At 39.8% G+C, this 20,309-nt stretch overlaps 1 protein-coding gene and 1 long non-coding RNA gene across 3 annotated transcripts; one reads left to right on the top strand and one right to left on the bottom strand.

Annotated features, from left to right (window-relative positions):
• Positions 1 to 1,083: 1,083 nt before the first annotated feature.
• On the bottom strand, positions 1,084 to 14,261 carry LOC146687234 (acyl-coenzyme A thioesterase 2, mitochondrial-like). Its single transcript, XM_085438089.1, has 4 exons — positions 14,147 to 14,261; positions 5,548 to 6,003; positions 4,989 to 5,176; positions 1,084 to 3,343 (listed from the first exon to the last, which is right to left on the bottom strand). Exons 2-4 carry the CDS (start codon positions 5,996 to 5,998, stop codon positions 2,735 to 2,737), a joined length of 1,248 nt encoding a protein of 415 aa, XP_085294215.1. The 5' UTR covers positions 5,999 to 6,003; positions 14,147 to 14,261; the 3' UTR covers positions 1,084 to 2,734.
• Positions 14,262 to 14,566: 305 nt separating this feature from the next.
• LOC146687233 (uncharacterized) lies at positions 14,567 to 19,595 on the top strand. 2 transcript variants are annotated; one of them, XR_014916284.1, is made up of 5 exons: positions 14,567 to 15,310; positions 15,520 to 15,780; positions 16,578 to 17,856; positions 18,117 to 18,219; positions 18,299 to 19,595. It is a non-coding gene; the product is annotated as an uncharacterized LOC146687233 (long non-coding RNA). The 2 variants fall into 2 exon arrangements; XR_014916285.1 differs by having other exon boundaries at positions 14,569 to 15,310; positions 15,620 to 15,780.
• The last annotated feature ends 714 nt before the right edge of the window (positions 19,596 to 20,309 follow it).

Genomic DNA, 20,309 nt, shown 5'->3' with positions numbered 1-20,309 from the left:
GGACAATAAACCACTGATAAAAATTTCTGTAGTTAAAAAGGGATATTTGACATGAGAACACTCAACCGTTGGAGGTTATGTGAGGCCTGGAAGGTGGGACTGCTGGAAAATTAAAACGTTACGGCTTGAGTTCCACAAAGCTCAAGGTAAATAAAATACCTTTACAAATTTCTTCCATATTCTTAAAAAATTCTGATAATTTCTTTAATATCTTTTAAAAATTCTGATTGTAGCAGCCAAAAAGGAAATCACAAGGTATTGGCTCTTTCCCGGGCCGCTCAGGATATCAGAGTAGAAAAATATTGTGAATAAGATTTATGTGATGGAATCTACAGTTTACAGTTTCAGTACGACTTAAGTGTGCTTTTGTCAAATTATAGAGCAGATTTATTAAGCTCCCTGCGACCCTGGAAAGGATAAGCAGAAGCGAATGGATGGATGGATTTATCAAGCTTCTGCCGCCAGACTTTCCTGAAGTCTCTTCGGTTTAGAAATTTAGATTAAAATACTCTTAGAACTGCATATCTCTAAAAGTAAAATACAAAAAGAAACCCCCAAAACACTTTTGATGAGTTTAGAAAAACAACAGAACTACAGCTGGATATTTGAATTATTTTAAATTATAATACCAAGAAAATCACAACTAAATTAAAGGCTTGAGCAATGTGTGATGTGGTTAACTGTTGTTGTGGAAGTTTTCCATTTAAATAAAGCCTGCAGACGAGCGGTGAGCGGTAGCTAACAGTCTTTAATCAAAACACACAAAGAACAGACAACCAGGCTTGGTGGAGAGCCTACATGACCGTGGGGCAGGTCAGCAGAGTCTCCCCTGAGTCTAACATGGCTCTCAGTTAAATACCTTCTCCAGGAACAAAAGGCAGTACACAGCTGTTTCACACCTTAACCTCCTAGGACCTGGCGTCCACATATGTGGACTTCCCATTTTGGGTTATTTAGACTAAAATACTCAATTTTGCTCTACAAGGGCCTGATATCCACTGATGAGGACATTATACTGCTACTGTTCTATCAAAATTTTAAACGAATATCCTCATATGTGGCTCTGATTTTTCATAAAAACAAAAATAAGGTAAAAAAAAATCTGGTAATTCTTTGTTTTTACATTCATTGGGCCCCAATATGCCCAAATATCAAAGAGAAATTAAAAATACATGCTGTGGAAGAGTTCGGGTCTTACGAGGTTAAGGTTCACACTCCCTTGCTACCTACCAGAGTCCTCAAAGAGACAAAAGTTTCTTCCTGTGGAGCTGTCTGCTTCCCTCAACTTCCTTACTACACCCCCACCATTTGTCTTATAGTATGAGTGTGAAACATGTTAAAATCCAGTGGCACCAAGGCATTATACAATAAAATAATGTGATTAATACATAAGTAAAAGAAATTCCTATACACTGTCAACTGTGATTGGTGTGTGCGAGTGTATTATGCTCAAGGAGCTTTTAACTGCACAAATGAGCAGATTTGTGAAGTTTAGCTTCAAAATGTGTTTTTATATGTTCATTATGATTTTGAAATATGCACTTGTAAATAGCTTTCTGTATGTTTACATTTCTGTGTGTTTGTGTGGAGCAGGGATTTGTGAGCACTCAAAATTCACACAGTGCACACATTTGTAAAATCTTTTTTTTTAGATCATTTTGAGATGTATTATTTCCATAAAATATGCAACAGCCCAAAGAGAGTTTTACATGCATGTTTTTTTCTTAAAACCAAAACTCACTGAAGAAAATGAGTCACTAGTCCGTGCTGTTTCTTGATGTACCCGTGATCTTGTGGACTTATGACGGACTTGAGTCGCAGACCAAATATGGTTCAATACAAAATATGCTCAAAGCAAGTGAATACCTTATTTCTAGTGACGACTTGTGTGGACTTAGTACCTTACTTACTACCTTAAAATACGAGTAAACCATTAAACAGGAGTAGCTACATTGTCTCACCTTGTTTTGTTTTTTCTTCTCACATAATAACAAACTGCTTCCACCTAAAGTTAAGAAATTAATCTGTGGGTTGGACCATATCAATAAAGCCATTTTTAGTTTCCCATTTACACATTATATATATTTGAATATTTTTAATATGTTATGTTTCATGGGTCATCTTTTTAATTTGCTGGTCTCTCAGAAAGGAAACTGTGTAAATTAAACTTTAAACTGAAGTCTATTTGTCAGCTCATTATTCTTTGTTGCGTTTTTTTTAGGCTTTAATAGTTTTAACACAATTGTTTTTTGTTGTTGTTTTTAATTACAACATAAAGATCAATTTACAAAAGATAAGTACAGTAATGTGGGATCAAATAACAAAATCAGCGTTACGCAAAAATTAAAAACATGTATCTACACTCATCATATAATGTTTTTGGCACTGTGATGATGGAACAAATAGCCAAAACAAATAAAAAGTAATTTCAATGAAACATTAAGAAAGGCCGACTGGAAATAAACCATAGCTGACTGTAGAGTCCAGGATAAGCAGACAGAAGATCAAGTGACAATCCCAAAAAATTATAAAGAAAAATGAAAAAAGAAACATGTGTACAGGGCTCAGGAGATACAGGAGGGGAAGACATGTGCGAATCATAATTTCACCTAAAATTTCAAACTGTCATATTAACAACTATTATATTAATTATAAAATGTGATTTTCATACAGTCAATTTGCTGTCATGATTTATGTTTCTGTAACTCAAGCTTTCTAATCATCCTGTTTGAATCTATAACTTGGCTTTAGTCTGTGCTGCATCACAACTCAGGTGAGTTTTGAAGAAATCCTGGATCTTCTTCCACAGGTGGATCTCAGCTGCTATGTGGGCCTTGGGCTCACCTCCCCACAGCACTCGTTTGCCTACACCTGCATTGAAGCTGGAGGGGCAGTGGGGTGCATAAGGTGGCTCCAACATGTGTCCAGCTCCAGGGTAAAAAACAGTCTCAAAGTTCTCCTTCCCATGATGCTTAAGTCTCACTACCATTTCATCCATGTAGGCTTCGCTGTCCCAGTTGAGGTCGTCTCCTACAACCGCAAAAAGAAAATGGCTCTTGGCTCGTTCAATGGGGATCAAGCTGCCCTTATTCTTCTCTGCCAGGGGATCTTCAAGAGCATCCTTTATGATGATTGCACCTGACTCGGTGGGAATAAACTTGCTTTCGTCAAACAGTATTGATGACAGGATCTGCCGTTTCTTGTAGTAGAGAGGCGTGACCACATTGGCGTTACAGGCATTCATGCACACTATGGCCTCGACACCTGGCACAAAAGCAGCGAGTGCCAGTCCGATATTTGCTCCCTTGCATCTTGACATTATGCCAACTCCTTTACTGCCCACCTGTGAAATAACACAGAAATTAAAAGGCGATGCAAATCTATAAAACATTTGGAGCGCAGGGCTGACTCTACCTGTCATTATTTTCATTTTTGTGGACTACATATGCATATTACCATTACTAAATAAATAAACACATTCATATATGCACAGTGAAGCTATCATGATCCGGGTGAGTGGCTGGAAACTTCTACCAGGGTCTTGAGTCTCCTTGGTATCTGGCCCTGGGCAGGGCCGTCATATCTCCAACAGCTTCACTCACCTGGAGCTGAGTTGAGGCAATCAGGCTAAAGAGATTTAAGCCTTACACTGATATTCCCTCTCCAACAGTTTGTCAACTACTTCATGTTGGTAGCTGGCTCTAATGCTCCATGTTATTTGCCAAGTGCTTTTCTTACCTTGTTCTCTTGTGCCCTAGCTTTTCCCGGAACCTCCAAAACCCTTACCCCCAAATTAAGCTAATCTCTTGAACCTCGGATAACCCAGCTCTTCTCTGGAAATCTCTCCGTGCTTCACCTGCCTGCCCTCCTGCCATCACACTCCTTCGGAACCTACGGAACTCAGGTCAGCCATCTCACACCGTCTAACTCACGCCCCCTCTCCCTCCAAGCATCTTTCACTCCACCTGCAAGTAAGCAAGACATATAGCCATGCTCACCTTTTCTAGTACTCCCCTTTTACCACAGTTCTAACTCCACGCTCCTCAGTGTGATCGCTCTATGTACCAAGCCATGCTACAGTTACCCCTTCAAGCCCAATTTCCCCCACTTGGCCCCATGACCACGTTATCACGCTACGCAGAGCCGCTGTTACATTCTACAGTCTATTCCTCTTTTGGCAAATCTCTCAAGCTCCTCCAGATTTTATTGGCTTCTAGCATGGACCTTGGTTCACTTCACACTGCAAATTTTTGTTTGTTCTCGTGATTGTCCTTTTTGAGACTACAATTCTAGATTCTAGTGTCTTGGCAGTAGTACTGGGGTCTTTAGACACATCTATCACTAGTTTTCTTTCTAGAGTGTTTGAAATCTTTTGCTTCCTACCCTGCCAAGCTTGTTCTGTACTGTGTGACTCTCTTGGCTGAATTTCTTAACTTTGCATATTGAAACTTGGAAATGCTGTGATAACTTTGTATATCTATTTCTTGCTTAGAGATCTTCAACATTTCTTATTCTATAAAATTATAAAAGGATTTCTTCTGTTTTTGGGGTGATGCGTTCTCAAGTGACAGCTCAAACATTGCACAGCAGTGGCTTCTACTATCAATAAAAAGGTCAATTTTTCAGGGGGCTGATAATGTTGATCTTGAAAATTATTATATGTTAGAAATTATTATGTTATTGTGTGATAATAGAAACAATTCATGTTTTCTCAAGAAGATTTGTGCGATTACAAAAAATATGTCGTAAAGCTGAGGCTTTATGCTCTCTGAAATTTATTCAATTATCTGAATGAATGTAAATGAGAGTATTTCTGAAACTCCACTTAAGCTAATTAAGATTCCCATTAGCTACAGGAATACAGCAGATATTCCACCTGGGATCTACAAATTTACTCTCCTCTCTGAGAATGCACAGAGTATAGAAACATAAACTTTCCTTCAGTATGAAACATCTTTCTGCTGTCTGTGCGCACTAGAGCAACTCACCTTTGGTTGCTGTTTTAAGAAATTCATTGCTTCTTCAAAGTGGTCCAGATGTGTCTCTGTGATATTGTCACCCTTCTTATTGTACACCGCCACTGAGAGAACCACAAAGCCTTTGTTAGCCAGTAGACTGGGTCTTGCCTCAGATACTGAGGTGGGCAAATCCAACACAGCAGGAAAAGGACCTTTTCCTGGAAGAAAGAAAAAAGATTCTAATCAGCAGCAAGTCATATTTTAAATTTTATTCTTAATTTCTCTGGAAGCCAGTGAAGGGACGCAAGAATAGGTGTAATATGTGACAGTCAGCTATTTTTTGTTAGCAGTCTTTCAAACAAAGGTCTTGCTGCATTCTGTACTAACTGGACATGAGTTGTGGAGGACTGAGAAACGCACCTGAAATGTGAACTACAGTAAGCAAGGTGGGAGAAAATTAAAATTTGAACTAGAAGTTTCAGATGACTGAATGACAGTTAAAGTTTAATTTCAACAATGTTGATTTAAAAGCTGGTTAATGTTAAATGAACTAAAATGAACATAGAAACCTAGGAACCACCTCCAGTACCTGGAGGAGTGAAAAGGACTCCACGGATGTTCCCTTCATTGACGGGAACCCTGGTGACCCCATCTCTCATCAGAAGCCTCTCATTCATCATCTCTGCCAGTAATCTGCCCTCCTCCTCATGCACAGAAAACTTCACCACCTGGGGGTTTATGGCATTTGTCTTTAGATATATTTTGTGCATGGTATGTGGCCTCATGGAACACAGCAGACCCATGGGTTCTACTCCAACGTAGCTCCCACCTAGCGAGGGGTCTCTTTTCAGGTCGACCTCCCCACTGCCATCAGCCCTGTAGGTGGCCGAGGAGCTGAACACCACTCCCTTGTCATCAGTTAATTTGGCTCTCATGTTGACAACCTGCCTTGGCCTCAGCCCGGCCACCTTCACCTGAATGGGCACATCAAACATACATTTGATGCTTGGCAGCAGCTTCAGTCTCACTTGAGAGGACATCTTTTCTGAAAAAGAGAAAAAGATTGGACTTTATGAATGTAAGATAAAAAGTCCCCTTACACAATACTTTTTGTAAGAAATTTCAGAGACAGATCGATCCATATTACATTACATTATGTTTATTAATTACACCAACAACCCACTGTCCCAGTTTGGTCTCTGAGTGCAGGAAACCCAAATCCAAACTCCACTCAAAAAATGTGCCAGTTTAAATATGTATCATTAGCAAGCAACCACATTACAAGTGCCCACTGTACTCTCTGTCAATAATGTTAATACTAGATCCATTTCAGACAGTGGCAGTAATATTTTACACTGGGCAGCAAATCAGCACAGCAGGATCTTCCAGAGCGAGACAGAAACTCTGACTATTTTTTGTTAATATTTAACAGCTCTTGCACAGCCACTGTTAGTGTGATACCTTTGCACCAGATACCCTCCCATGCACCCATCAGTAAAGACTTCTTTCTAGTTAAGTAAATGGTTTGCATGGATTTCCATTAAAGGTTTTTTTTATGTTCAGTACAATTATTCAGTCACTCGTTGCACTTCAGGCAGTTTTGATTCCCGTTTTCATGATCACACAGCCACTTCAAAAGGTAAACACCAACTTCAAAGTGATATTTCTCTTCCATTGTTTACAATTAAACTTTTAAAAACAAAAAATTTGAATAGATGTTGATTAGGACAAAAGGTCCCAAATCCATGCCATCAATGCATAGTCACAATTAATTAAAAGTTAATAAGACTTGCAAGGTGGTAACACAAGCTGACTGGAAATAACAGAGGCACAAAGAGTCCAGGATAATCAGGAAAAAGTGATCCAGTGATACAGTCCTGCCTGGCAGGATGATGTGTTCACAGAATTTGATATATATTCTGTCATGCAATCAGTTAAACCAGGGATAGGCAACTCCAGGCCTCGAGTGCCAGTGTCCTGCAGGGTTTAGATCTCACCCTGGGTCTCGCACCTGAATCAAATGATTAGTTCATTACCAGTCTTCTGGAGAATGTCAAGACACGTTTAGGAGATAATTTAGCAATTTGAATGAGCTAAAACCTGCAGGACACCGGCACTTGAGGCCTGGAGTTGCCTACCCCTGGGTTAAACTGTTATTGATTTCTCAATGTTGTTCACAAATTACATTCTCTATACCCTCAAAGCAGTCCTGCAGCTTTGAGGGTATTCACAAGACCGCCTTGTGAATATGGGTCTTTTAACAAGAGGAATATATCTCCACGTTGGGTGAGTGTTGAGTAATTACATATGAGAGCATGAGGGTGGGAATGGATGTTTGTATCTGGTCGGGTATCAGACGCCACCTCTCTGGGGGCATCTCGGGCCCTCCAAGGTATGGAGGCCTATCTCCCCCCACCACTTCCCCTGCCAGTGACAGACGCCCTCAGACATCGGTGCGTTGGTGGTTCTTTGTGTCCGGGGATGGGCGCCCAGGTACACACCGACTCACTCCTTGGTGGCTGCTTGTCGGGGCCTGGAGCCTGGGGCTCGCTCGGACCACTTCGGGGGTGGGGTGCCCTCAGCCTCTCGGCCTGGGGCTCGGTCACTCAGGCACAGCTGGCTGCCAGCGGAGCTCACGGGCACGTCACTGCAACCCCCCCGGCTTCTGCTCCGCGGCTGCTGAGTGACCCCTCATCTGGGACTCTCGTCAGCTCTTTCTGGGATAGTGGCGCGGCTGCCCCTCTGTTGGTCTTCCTTGGTCTCTTGTGTTCTGGGGGCCTCTGGATGTTTGGAGTTTTGATCTCCTCCATACCTGCTTCATGCCCTGGTGGATGGGGCTGTGGCTCCCCACACCCTCTAGCACAGCGGTCCCCAATCCCCGGACCGGTACCGGTCCGTGAGTCGTTTGGTACCGGGCCGCGAGAGTTGAGGCTCAGGTGTGAAATGTATGGTTTTCAGGGTTTTTATCGTTTTTCAGCGTTATTTTGTTATCGTTTTTATCGTTTTTATCGTTAACTCGGTTTTCCTGGGTCTTTTCACGTGTGTTATGAATAAATCTTCTTTTTTTCGGTACCGGTACTAGTTTTATTATGTTGTATTTATCCGCAACACCTTAAAGGTCCGTGAAAATGTTTTTGGGCATAAACCGGTTCGTGGGGCAAAAAAGGTTGGGGACCGCTGCTCTAGCAGATCATTACATGAAGGAACCTTTTAAAAACAAGTGCGTTCATGCTTACAGGTGTACACACGGGTGCTCACACACACAAACTACACCCTTTTTGGCTCCTACCTCAAAGCACACTGTGCGCTGTCGATCTTACGTGCTGCACAATAATGTTTAATATTTAGTATTTACCGTTATATTCCCATAGATCATCGTGATGTTGTTTATTCTATTGCTCTCGTTTTCTTCTGCTTGTTTTCTTTTTTCATTCCCAACAGGTGAAATTAAAAAAAAGTATCTACTGTTATCTATTGTTAGCTAGTTTATTGTGAGGGTGTTGTTTTTAGATTAGATTGGATTAGATTAGATAGAACTTTATTAATCCCTCGGGTGGGTTCCTCTGGGAAATTCGATTTCCAAAAAAGCACAGCACCGACAGAAGTTACAGAGTTACAGAATATTATATATATACACACACACACACACACACACACACACACACACACACACACACACACACATATATAAATACAGAGACAATATAAATAAAATATACGAAGGGGATAAATAGAATAAATAGGAATAAAAAATAAAAATACAAGTGAATTGCACATTTCAAGTATTGAGGTCTATTGCACTGTTGACTATTTACAAAAGTATTGCACAAAAGGTATTGTACAGTGAGGTGAAGAGGCACTACAGCTTAGTTGTTCCCCCCTCCTTTGTCCTCCTGTTTCCCCTCCCTCTCCCCTCCAGAGAGGAGTTAAACAGTTTGATGGCGTGTGGGACAAAGGAGTTTTTAAGTCTGTTAGTTCTTGTCTTGGGGAGAAGCAACCTGTCACTGAACAGACTCTTCTGGTTGTTAATGGCCGTGTGCAGAGGATGCCTGGCATTGTCCATAATGTCCATCAGTTTCTTTAATGTCCTTTTCTCTGCCACTGTCACCAGAGTGTCCAGCTTCATGCCGACCACAGAGCTAGCCCTCGGCCCTGTTTCAGGAAGCCGGTTTAGTGGAAAAACTGAGTAAGTATACCCTGAGTTAACGAAAACTCTGGGTTTTCGGTTTCACAAAGCGAGTTCAGCTGCAGCCTGAGTGAGTCACTATGACGACACACGCCGTGAAGCTAACCTGCCCCCTAGCAGGTTTACTACAACTAACCCTGACTGTCTCCGCCCCTTTGTCGGAAACCTGACAGTAGGAAGTGTCAGACATGGCGTGTCCCTTCCTTGAAGAGCCAGTAGATCGTGAAGCCCAAATTCTCCGCAGAGCTCTCCGCCGGGAGAGAGTGATCAGAGCGCGTTTGGACATTTTATCATTTCCTGATGATTTTCTGTGTGAACGTTACCGTTTTTCAGCACAATCTATAATTTATTTGGATAACATCCTCAGGCCATATATTACGCATGTGACACATCGCGGACATGCTCTCAGTTCTGTACATATTATTTGTATTGCACTTCGGTTTTTTGCAAACGGGAGCTTTCTGTATAATATTGGTGACGCTGAGCACGTTTCCAAGGCTACCGTCTGTCGGGCAGTCAGGAATGTTACAGTTGCACTGAAACGTCTCCTGTACTCGTTTGTGGTGTTCCCCGGTCATAGACCCACAAGATTCATCAAAGAGGGATGCCACAAAATTGCAGGTATCAGGATGACCAAAACTTAATTTATGATGTGGTGATACTTGAACTACTACTTAAATTTTACATTTATTTTCAGGGTTCCCAGGCGTGATTGGCTGTACAGATGGCACTCACATTCCAATCATTGCTCCTTCAGTAAATGAAGGAGACTATGTGAACAGGAAGTCTTTCCACAGCATTAATGTACAGGTACATAGTTCCCTGTAGCATGTCAAACTAACAAATTATTTCATTATAGTAATGGATGCTAATTTGTGTTCTCTGCACTGTGAAGATCATATATGATGCTGCCAACATTATCACAAATGTGGAAGCCAAGTGGCCAGGCTCTGTCCATGACTCACAAATATTCCGTGAATGTACACTGAGCACAAAATTTGGACATGGTGAGTTGAAAATACTTTAAAATATATAAAGACCAATTGCTTCAGGGACATTTGAACTGAAGTGTATCCTTCTGTCTTAGGAGAGTTCACTGGCTACTTGCTTGGTGATAGGGGGTATCCATGTTTACCCTATTTGCTTACCCCTTACTCTGACCCTGAACCGGGCCCACAGCAGCGATATAATCTGGCTAATTGCAGGACAAGAGCCAGAGTTGAAATGACTATCGGAATGCTTAAGGCCCGGTTCCAGTGCCTGCAAAGACTCAGGGTCACCCCAGAAAGGACATGTGACATTATTGTGGCATGTGTGATTCTTCACAACATTGCCACAATTAGAGGAGAACACTGTCCTTCTGAACCAAACATCAGCAGTGATCCAAACCATGAACATCCTGACCCTCCCACGGACATACAAGATGGAAGCGCAGTCAGAGACACCATATGTCACAATCATTTCTTTTGACCCATCACCTCAACATGTTGAAAGAAGAATAAACAGATTTTTTGTTCAACTGGCTTTATTGGTCGCCTGTATTTCCTGTACACAAAGTATTAAAAGATGTAAACCTCATAAAGTGTCTCTGTTGCTTCCTCCTCTGTAACAGCTGTCAATGTTTCTTCATTATTTTCCTGTAGTAAAGAAATAAACAACATTGCTGTTCTACTGTAAACTCATATAATCTGTGGAGTATTACTCACAACTGCATGTTGGTCTGGCTCAACAGGAGGCTGCACCAGATGCAGTACACCATCAACTGATAGAATATGAGGTTTATACAGGTCACTTATAACTTACAAGGGACCAAATGGCAATTAACAAACATACCAATCACCTTACACTTCATTGTCATTATGCTCTCAAAGACAACCAAGACTGAGGGAAGGCAAAATCAGTAGGAAAATAACTTCACTACAAAATAATCCATTATGGTAAAGAGTTTATCAAATGAATGAGCAGCACTGCAAAGGTGACTGTGAAGAAAGGATGTATGCACATCATGTATTATTTTGAATTTACCCCCTATGTAGGCACTTGTGTCTTGCGGGGTTATTGACTCAGAGGATGTCCCCGCAGAGATGCCTTCGGCCACAGGGCGCCCACTGTTTTGGCTGAGGGCCAACTGCTCAGCCTCTGTGAGTGGTGGTGGTGGAGGACCCCCACCTGTTTTTCGGGCCTCCACTTTTTTTCTGTTGGCTATAACGGGTCACATTTGAGCATACAGAGTAAGCAAATATGTACTTGTAATGTGCTCAGATAATTTCAATAAGTGCTTACAGAAAGAAAATTAATGTAGCCTCTAACTGCAATTGATTTACATCGGACAAACAGACCAAGCACTATGGCTCATAATACAATTACACCTTACCTGTTTGGACTATATATTTTTATTAGAGATGGCACGATACCACTTTTTTATGTCCGATACCGATACCGATATCATAAATTTGGATATCTGCCGATACCGATATGAATCCGATATAGTGTTTTTTAATCAACAAAACTGTTTTTTAAAATATCTTGCTGCATTTTGCAAGTCTGCAAGTTCATACTCAAGTTTAAAACAACAACTACACTAAAGCTATTCTGTTATACCTGTGTACAAAAAAAATATTTAATAGTTCAGCAATACTGATCAATCTAATAAACTTAGACCTACACCATCCTCCCTATTCTGGTATTTTAAAGAGTACTTAGCGTAAATATTAAGCAACCTAACTAATAGGGTTCCAACTCCCAGCAACAACAAAAATAAATAAATAAAAAATAGGGAACCACCCCTCACGCGCCACCTCATGATGCTTAATCGACGTAATCAACCTTAATTTGATGCAGTGTGAAAAAAAATGCACAGAAATCAATTATTTTTCAAGAAATATTAAATAGATTCAACATCTTTCTTCAACAAAATTGCAGACTGCACAGATGGTACCTTCCCAAAGGAAAAAGTACTATAGCTTACTAGGGTATATATATTAGACTTAATAGTCACTATATACAGTAATTGACTTCTATTCATTTTACATCAAATTAAAACTTTGTGTGTCAGATAATTATTTATTAAAAGCTAGACATTTTAAATGAGAATAAGAAAGAAAAGTATGTCTTTGTGCCCCCTTTTCCCAGTTAATGCCCTATCGGCCCCCCTGGATAAACTTTGCTAGATCCGCCCCTGCACAGTTACCAGCGTCAGCTACGTAGAAAAAGATCCTGGTGTAGAAAGTAATATTAAATAACTTCTAACAACAGCTTATCAAGCTTAAACGTGCTGCTGTTGTTCAGCCGCTGGTTTCCTCTTTCTGGTGCAAAGTGGGCCAAAAACAAAGACGGACTCGCGACAGAAAAGCCGATCAGCTGATCATTTAAGCAGTTTCACGATTGAAGTAGCAGCCGGAGAGCGAGAGGCAGTCGCTCGTTAAGCTTAACGCAGGAATGCTTTACAAACATTCAGAGATGGACTTACACACTTGCTTTACTTCTCTCGGGGATAACTTTGTCGGAGATGAAATGCCGGGTTGCTAGCGAAGCTCCAAATGCTATCCAGACCACAGGTCCCGCATGCCACAGCCGCTCTATCACGTGATGCATACTGCTCCGACATGCTAACGTTCTGAGGTGAGTTACGGCGTGTTGCAAGTTTTGTGAGGTGCTTTCGTGATATTTAATGGATCGGATTACATTTTTTATTTTTCTCCGATATCCGATCCAGTCATTTAGGTCAGTATCGGACCGATACCGATACGTAATATCGGATCGGTCCATCTCTAATTTTTATATTTCATTTTTACTTGCTGCCAGGCACGTTTGGGGCCTGTTGGGTTGCACCTGCGCTCACATCACATCACAAAATAAAATGTATAAAATAACAAATAAAATAACATATGATAAAATAACGTGTTAAATGGGTGGAAATCCCTAGATCAATGTTTAAATTAACACTCACGCATTGACTCTGTCGGCTATGTTTTGCCATGCATGCTCTCTTTCTTTTGCAGCTGTGGCTGTGTTACTTTTTTCCGCGGAATTTGCATGTTATCGGCATATGCTGCCATCAGAATTTCGGCCTCAAGCGCTGTGAAATACATTGACCGCGCCTTCTTTCCCTCCGTCTCCATGGTGACTCGCTTAATCTGTGCTCCGCTTATCAGGGCTTTATGTATCCTCGTCCGCGCGCTTCACTTGGGGTTGACGCAACTCCGCGTTGATTGAACTAATTGTTATCAGCCTTTCTGAAACCGAATATTCCGAGTTGGACAGTTCGGGGTTACTCAACCGTGAGTGTCGTTTTTCACTCTGAGTTTTCTAAACCGGCTTCCTGAAACAGGGCCCTCCTGATCAGTTTCTCCAGCCTGGATGAGCCTGGATTTCTCCAGCCTGGATTTATTATGTTGCTCTTTGTTTTTTTTTCTTCCCCCCTTTCTCACCATCTCTTCTCCCCTCTATTTTTCTTTCTTTCTCACCCTCTCTTTCTTTCACCCTGTCCTATCCCCCAGTCATGTCTGTCCCATCTTTAAAAAAATGAAAATAAAATAAATACATAATTATAATAAAGGTCAGTTAAATGGACCAATATGGCAAAGCCACGATGATCCACTTGGTAAAGTAAATCCACTTGGCATCTTTCTTGGCCTTCAGACAACAATTCTGATGGCTAAAAATCCAAACGGGACAGGCAAAAATAAATAAATAAATAAAATAAAATAAAATAATATATATATATATATATATATATATATATATATATAGACCTCAATACGTAAATTATCACTGTACTGTAACATGTACAGTACTTGCAAAATAGTTTTCCATATGTTTACATTGCTGTGTATCTATGTGGACTGGAGCACGGATTTGTGAGCACTCAAAATTAACTCAGTCCGCACATTTGTATATCGTAGATTATTTTCAACCTTTCGAGACAAATGTATCTCCATATATGTGCAACAGCCGAGAGTTTTACAAGGATGTTTTTTTTTTTCTTAAAACCAAAACTCACCGAAGCGAATGAGTCTGGTGGTTGGTTTTGTTTCTCGAAGTACCCGTGATCACGCGGACTTAAGACAGACTTGAGTCGCAGCCCAAATATGTTTTAAATTCAAAATACGCTCAAAGTACGCTTCTGGTGACGACTTGTTTGGACTTCGCCTTAGCCAAGTATCCCAGAATGCATTTCAAACGAAATTCAGAACTGGAAGTAAAGTTCTGAAAAAGCACTGTTTCTAGTGCATAAAATAGTGCGACGATTTCGGCGAGAATGTAGCAACATTAAATATCCGGCCAAATTATCAAAATATTACCTATTTGCAAAAGTTAAGCACAAGATATATAATTTTTTAGGATATATTATATATATATATAATGGGTGACGTTTGCTTTTCTGCAGTGGTTTATTCTTGAGAAAATCGGTTTTGCAGAGTTTAAAGTCAGCCTGCAAAAAGTGTCTGATTTTATTTCACTTTAATGTGTTGACATCGGTGTTTTTACCCACCACAGTCGAGCCAGCCGCCGCTTGTTAACCGCTTAAACGTTCGTGCGCTTCTACACTGAGTTTTAGGGTAGTATGTAACATGTCGATCTGTTCCTGGATATCCTGAAAGCCGATGTCAAATCAGCTCCAGAAATGATCATATTATATTTCAGCTGTTTTCAAAACAAACGGTCTGTAGGTAAGTTTGTAGATTATTTTAGAATGCAGAAAACAGGTCATTTTAACATCTGACCTGATTGTTTTTGTTGAGTTAGCAGCATGATCCTTGAATACATGTACAAGAGTAACATAATATTTTTTAATATTATAGTTCATACAGCACACACATGTTACTGAAAGGTTACAAGTCTGTTGATTGTTCAGTCATTGACTAATCAGTCACCACACTGAAGTTCTTAACAACTGATTTGTTAAGAAGTCAGTCCACCGTTTGCTCCAGTCTTTCCAGAGTGCTTCACACTGATGGTCCCTTTAAAGTCGAGCATTGTGCAAGAATGAACTTTGCATGCCCTGGACTTTCAAACTATAGTCGGGTTCCTGATAAGTGGATACAAACAACTCAAAACGGTGAACTGTAATTGTCGCTTAACAGTAAAACTGGGTTGCAGTGTTTGTGAATGCAGCTTTATTGAAACTGTAAATGATGTCTGACAGAGGGCGCTCGAATAGAAGGTGTGAGAAGTTATTATAGAATATTACTGCTTACCTGTACTAAAAGAATGGAGCCGGTATATTTTGCTCTCAGATTGCTGCTTTACTTGAGGTTCATAGGATATTTAAAAGTAGAAGGCAACACTGGTTGGTGATGGAGATTGTTGGTCAGACCTAGAAACTGTATGTGTGTTACAGAGCTTTTTCTGGCTTTTCTTTTATTCTTGCAGAGGATGTTGTGCTTATTTTACGGACGATCTGATTTCCTGGACGATCTGATTTCCTCGTGTCAGCATTGTTCCCACATCATCATAATTAATGTTGTTCCAGGTTCAACATTGCAAGTGACCAATCACCTTCTTGTGACGTCATTCCTTTGCGACTTCGAAATACCCGCCTTCGAGTATTTCGAAATACAAGTGAAGAAGCGAAAAACCACCGCCTGTCCGCCGAATTTGAAGTCAATTTAGGATACTTTCCTTTAATAAACGGTAAGCATTATACATATGTTCCTCACTTGGCTTGCTGTTTGTTTGCTAGCGATAGGCTACTTGACGACAGCATTAGCTAACCAGTGTTCCCCAACTTTTTGGGTGTTTCGTGGCCCGGGGGTTGGGTCAGGCAAAATTGCAGTAGCTTCCCTGATCATTTTACAAACATAAGTGAAGAGAATCTGGACTAAAAGGCCTAGACTTATGGTTGTGTGCTGAATCTATGAATCAAACTATCACCTGTAAACATAATTAACTGGTCCATAGCTGTGAAACTGGACATGAGTTCTTGATTCTATGGAGATTAACAGTAATCCAGAAATTTACAAATTTGTCCTGGTACATCGCGTAAATGTTGTCCCAGGGACATCGCGTAAATGTTGTCCCTGGGACATTGTGTAAATGTTGTCCCTGGGACATCGTGTAGAAGTTGCCCTGGGACATCGTGTAAATGTTGTCCCTGGGACATCGTGTAAATGTTGTCCCTGGGACATCGTGTAATTGTTGTCCCTGGGACATCGTGTAGATGTTGTCCCTGGGACATCGTGTAAATATTGTCCCTGGGACATCGCGTAAATGTTGTCCCTGGGACATCGCGTAAATGTTGTCCCTGGGATATCGCGTAAATGTTGTCCCTGGGATATCGCGTAGATGTTGTCCCTGGGACATCGTGTAGATGTTGTCCCTGGGACATCGTGTGATAGCTTGTAAATAATGGAATGAAAATTATTGATTGTTATTAACTTGTGAAAAAGAAGTGTAACAAATCCACATGTTATGTTCTTACACCCTTACAGAAACTGTGACTCCTTCACAATGTCAGGTAAATGTCAACTCATGTTGAATAATCAACCAATCAAGCCTTTTATTATCACATGCAATGTTATTGTACAATTTACTTAATGAATCGTGTTCCTTAGTTCTGTTTTTATTTATATGTATTTATTTATTTGTTTTATAAGGTAATAGATGGCCTAATCTATTTGCAGTGTGAGGTATGTTGAAAAGCTTGTTTGATCATAATGACATAGCATGTTTACGTTTTTTGTAATGTATTTGAAAACATAGGTGTATTTATGTTATTTTTATAGAATTTCCCTCACATTTATCCAATACCAAGCCAAATCACTGGAAAAATTTTGGATGGGTCCACAAGAGCACAAAGTGCATACTTTTTGAAGGTATGACTTGGACTGTGGTAACTATGTTCTTATCACAAAGGGTTTATAAGTTGCCACTATAAACAAACAGCATTTTCCAAAATTGAAGCCTTGTCAGAAGAACCTGAAAAATACCTTTCTGAAACCTTTTCTGTGTAAAGACTTGTTCAAAAGCAATGCACACAGATTAAAACATTTCTGTCTTGGCCAACTGATAAAGAACACCAAAAATTGAGTGGTGCGTGTTGAGTCTGTGGTCTTGATTTGTTTTGTACACACTATAGAAATTAATTAATGTAAACCAAAAATGACACTTTCTATATGTTTGTGTATCTGCAGAATTAATTACAAGTCTCACCTGACAAGCTTTTGCAGTTTTGCAGTGTCATTCTTGACAGAAAAACATACTTGTCACATTATTTTTATTTCCAGAAAAACATCTTTCAGATGTATGAGAAATTGATTGGAGCCTGTCTGGAAAACGGCAGCCACTGGACCTTGTTTGTAAGTTGCACAGATTTTGCACTCTCTCTAGTGCATGATACTTTTCAGTGTCCCTCATTAGGAAAGCTCAAGGCCCAAGCCTACCATATCCATCTTTTTACAAAACAGTTTTGTGACATACCCAAGAGGACCATAGTCTATATGAATTCATTTGGCGAGTCGGAGGTCAGAAAAAGTGCGGTGTTGAAAAACTGGAGGTAATTAATTAACATATTTAACATAACATATTTAATTTAATTGAAATCATTACCGAACGTGGTTATTGATTTCTCTATATGCTTTTTATTTGTAATAACTGCGATCTCTCAGCTCATTTGCTTCAGCAAGAGGCTGCGCTGGAGAGTGGACCTTGTCACATGTGAGCCACCCACATCAACAGGATGGGAACTCATGTGGAGTGCATGTCATAATGGTACTGAAAACTATAGCTTTAACCTATATAAGTAATGTTTACATTTTTGCCTATTCAGTTTTTAAAGCCTTAGAGGCAGGATGGTAAAATCTCAATTTTTTTTGTAGATTGAACCATTTCAGCAGTAATGCTTTGCTTTGGTTGCTCTGTTTTTTTTTTTTTTTTCTCGGGGAGGGGGGGGGGTTAAAAACAAACAAACATTTCTTTGTTAATCTAATTCTTTTTGTTCTTTTTTTTTTTTCTTCTTCGTCAATTATTAGTTTGCCCAATCTCTCATTGACGGTAAAACACAAGTGGAGGAGTACAACACTGAAATCACAAAGCTCAGGTCCCGACTTTGCCACTACTTATTTTCCTCAATAGGTAAAGATAAAATTAGCTGCCTTCTTTTTCTCTAACATTGGAAAATGTAACTTGTACTTAAACAAATTATATTTTGCAGATCGAACTAGGAAGTGCAGTCAGTGCTGGTGTGTGATTGCAGCCAAAGACCGGGTACACTATGACATGTCCTTAGCCATATAGATTGTTTATTTAATGGACTTTGTTCATTTGTTTTTTGGGCCGCATGAAAAACAGGTTTGCTGACACCTTGTCTCAAGTTTCAGACTCTGCTTCAAGACTGATGGAAAGTGGTTAAAATTACAGTCAAGAACAGCCATGGAGTTAATGCATATCAAGTCCCATCTGAGTCAAGAGAAGACATGGTGTATGATGTCTGCCCTGTTGAGTCCTACTGCAACTGTACATATGGCTTACGAGGACTTCTTTGCAAGCATCTAGTGTTACTTGCAAAATTAGCAGAGGCTGACAATGACATCTATCCAAACATGGAAACAGACCTTGGCAAGAATTGCAGTGAAAGAAAGGCATTACTTTGTACACTGTGAGGACTTGAAAGTGATAAAAATGCCAAGTTTGTTTGGAAATCTGTGTTTTTTTGCATCGGCTGAAACACTTCAGTGCACTTGTTGTACGTTCTCTCACTATAACACATGTGCTTGCCTGAAGGTGGCTTGTAGCCATTTTAAACAAATGAAAAACTCTCTGAAAAGTCCTCTATCAACTTTGAATGACACTCCTGTAGTTGAAAGCACAGACAAAAAATGCACAGAAGATGCAGTTGGAAAACTAAATGCTGTTTTAGACACAGTTAAACAGTGGGCATTCATTCCAGAGGGTATTACTGCAATGATAGATGAACTGCATACAAATGTCTTAAAAACAAAACAAGTAGGCAAAAGTATATTCCAGTACGAAATAAAGATGACAGATAATGCACGCAAAATTAGGCCATTGTATTCTAGCAAGAAACGTTCGGCCAGCATCGACATTCCAACAGTCTGAAAATGAATGTGAACAGTCGATAACCACTGAAAGAGAGACATCCTCTGGAGAAAATGAAAACCTTTTGGAATACAAAACAAAAAAGAGAAGAGTTAAAGCTAAGTATATGCACAAGTAGACTTTTGTGTGACATTTCAAAGGGACTGCATCCATTACTTCTGTTTATTGAAACCTAAAGCTGAATAGCTGTCTTAACTTTCTGCCAAGGAACAGATGAAAAGAAATTGTTTGGTCTCTCAAGCAGTTGTTATTTATGTGTGTTATTCATTACTTTGGCTTGGTTGCTGTTTTTGATACAAATTCATCTGTGCCCATTGTAATATTTTCATATGTTACTATTTTTATATTGCTATGCATTATAAATAAAGGATTACTTATTACTATTAAAGGTCTGCATTTGTAATTGTTGGTATTATTTATAAAATATGCGCTCTTAAGTTTTTTGCTCCATAAAACGATACCTGTCACTTTTTGGACAGAGTATCAGCTGTTGAGAATCCTGGCTCATACAAAATAGAAGTAAAAGGTTTCAACATCCAGCCTTTTTATGATTAAATACAAAGTGTAATAACAGAGTTATTGGGGTGTGATTTTGTTAATAGTTAGTCTTAAGTATAAGTTTAATAGTAATGAGTAAGAAAATATAGCCAGAATAATGGAATGAGACTAACACCTGACCTCACACTGAGATTTGGTATGAAGTGGCATGTTTGTGCTAATGCTGACATTGGGGCTCAGAGTTCCTCTGTGTGTATATATTTGTGAACGTTAACTTGGCTAATGTCCAAGGGTTTGACTGCTTTCCTGTTGGATTGTATCACAAAGAACAGGGATAAGAGCACCAGTGGCCGTGCACACCCTCATCTCTCTCCTTCACCCGATCATTAGTGTTGGAAACCGGCATTAGCTCAGAGTAGATTAGACTTCAGTATAGTGCAAGTGATTTGATTTTATGATTATTTGATTCAGTTTTTTCTGTGTTCAAGCTCAATTACTTTAATAAAATATGTTGAATTCAAACAAATAAATAAACAAATAAACTGTGGACATTACCCTTTTAAACCTTTCTGAAACAAGACAGGTAAAAACCAGTGTATAAAAGTTTA

The sequence above is a fragment of the Copadichromis virginalis genome, linkage group LG18 (assembly GCF_057382275.1).
Source record: "Copadichromis virginalis isolate Kocher_CV1m ecotype Utaka linkage group LG18, C_Virginalis_male_GT1.1, whole genome shotgun sequence".
NCBI classification, from domain to species: Eukaryota; Metazoa; Chordata; class Actinopteri; order Cichliformes; family Cichlidae; genus Copadichromis; species Copadichromis virginalis.
Note: the sequence above shows the minus strand (reverse complement) of the source record. Positions and strands in the feature narration are given on the sequence as shown.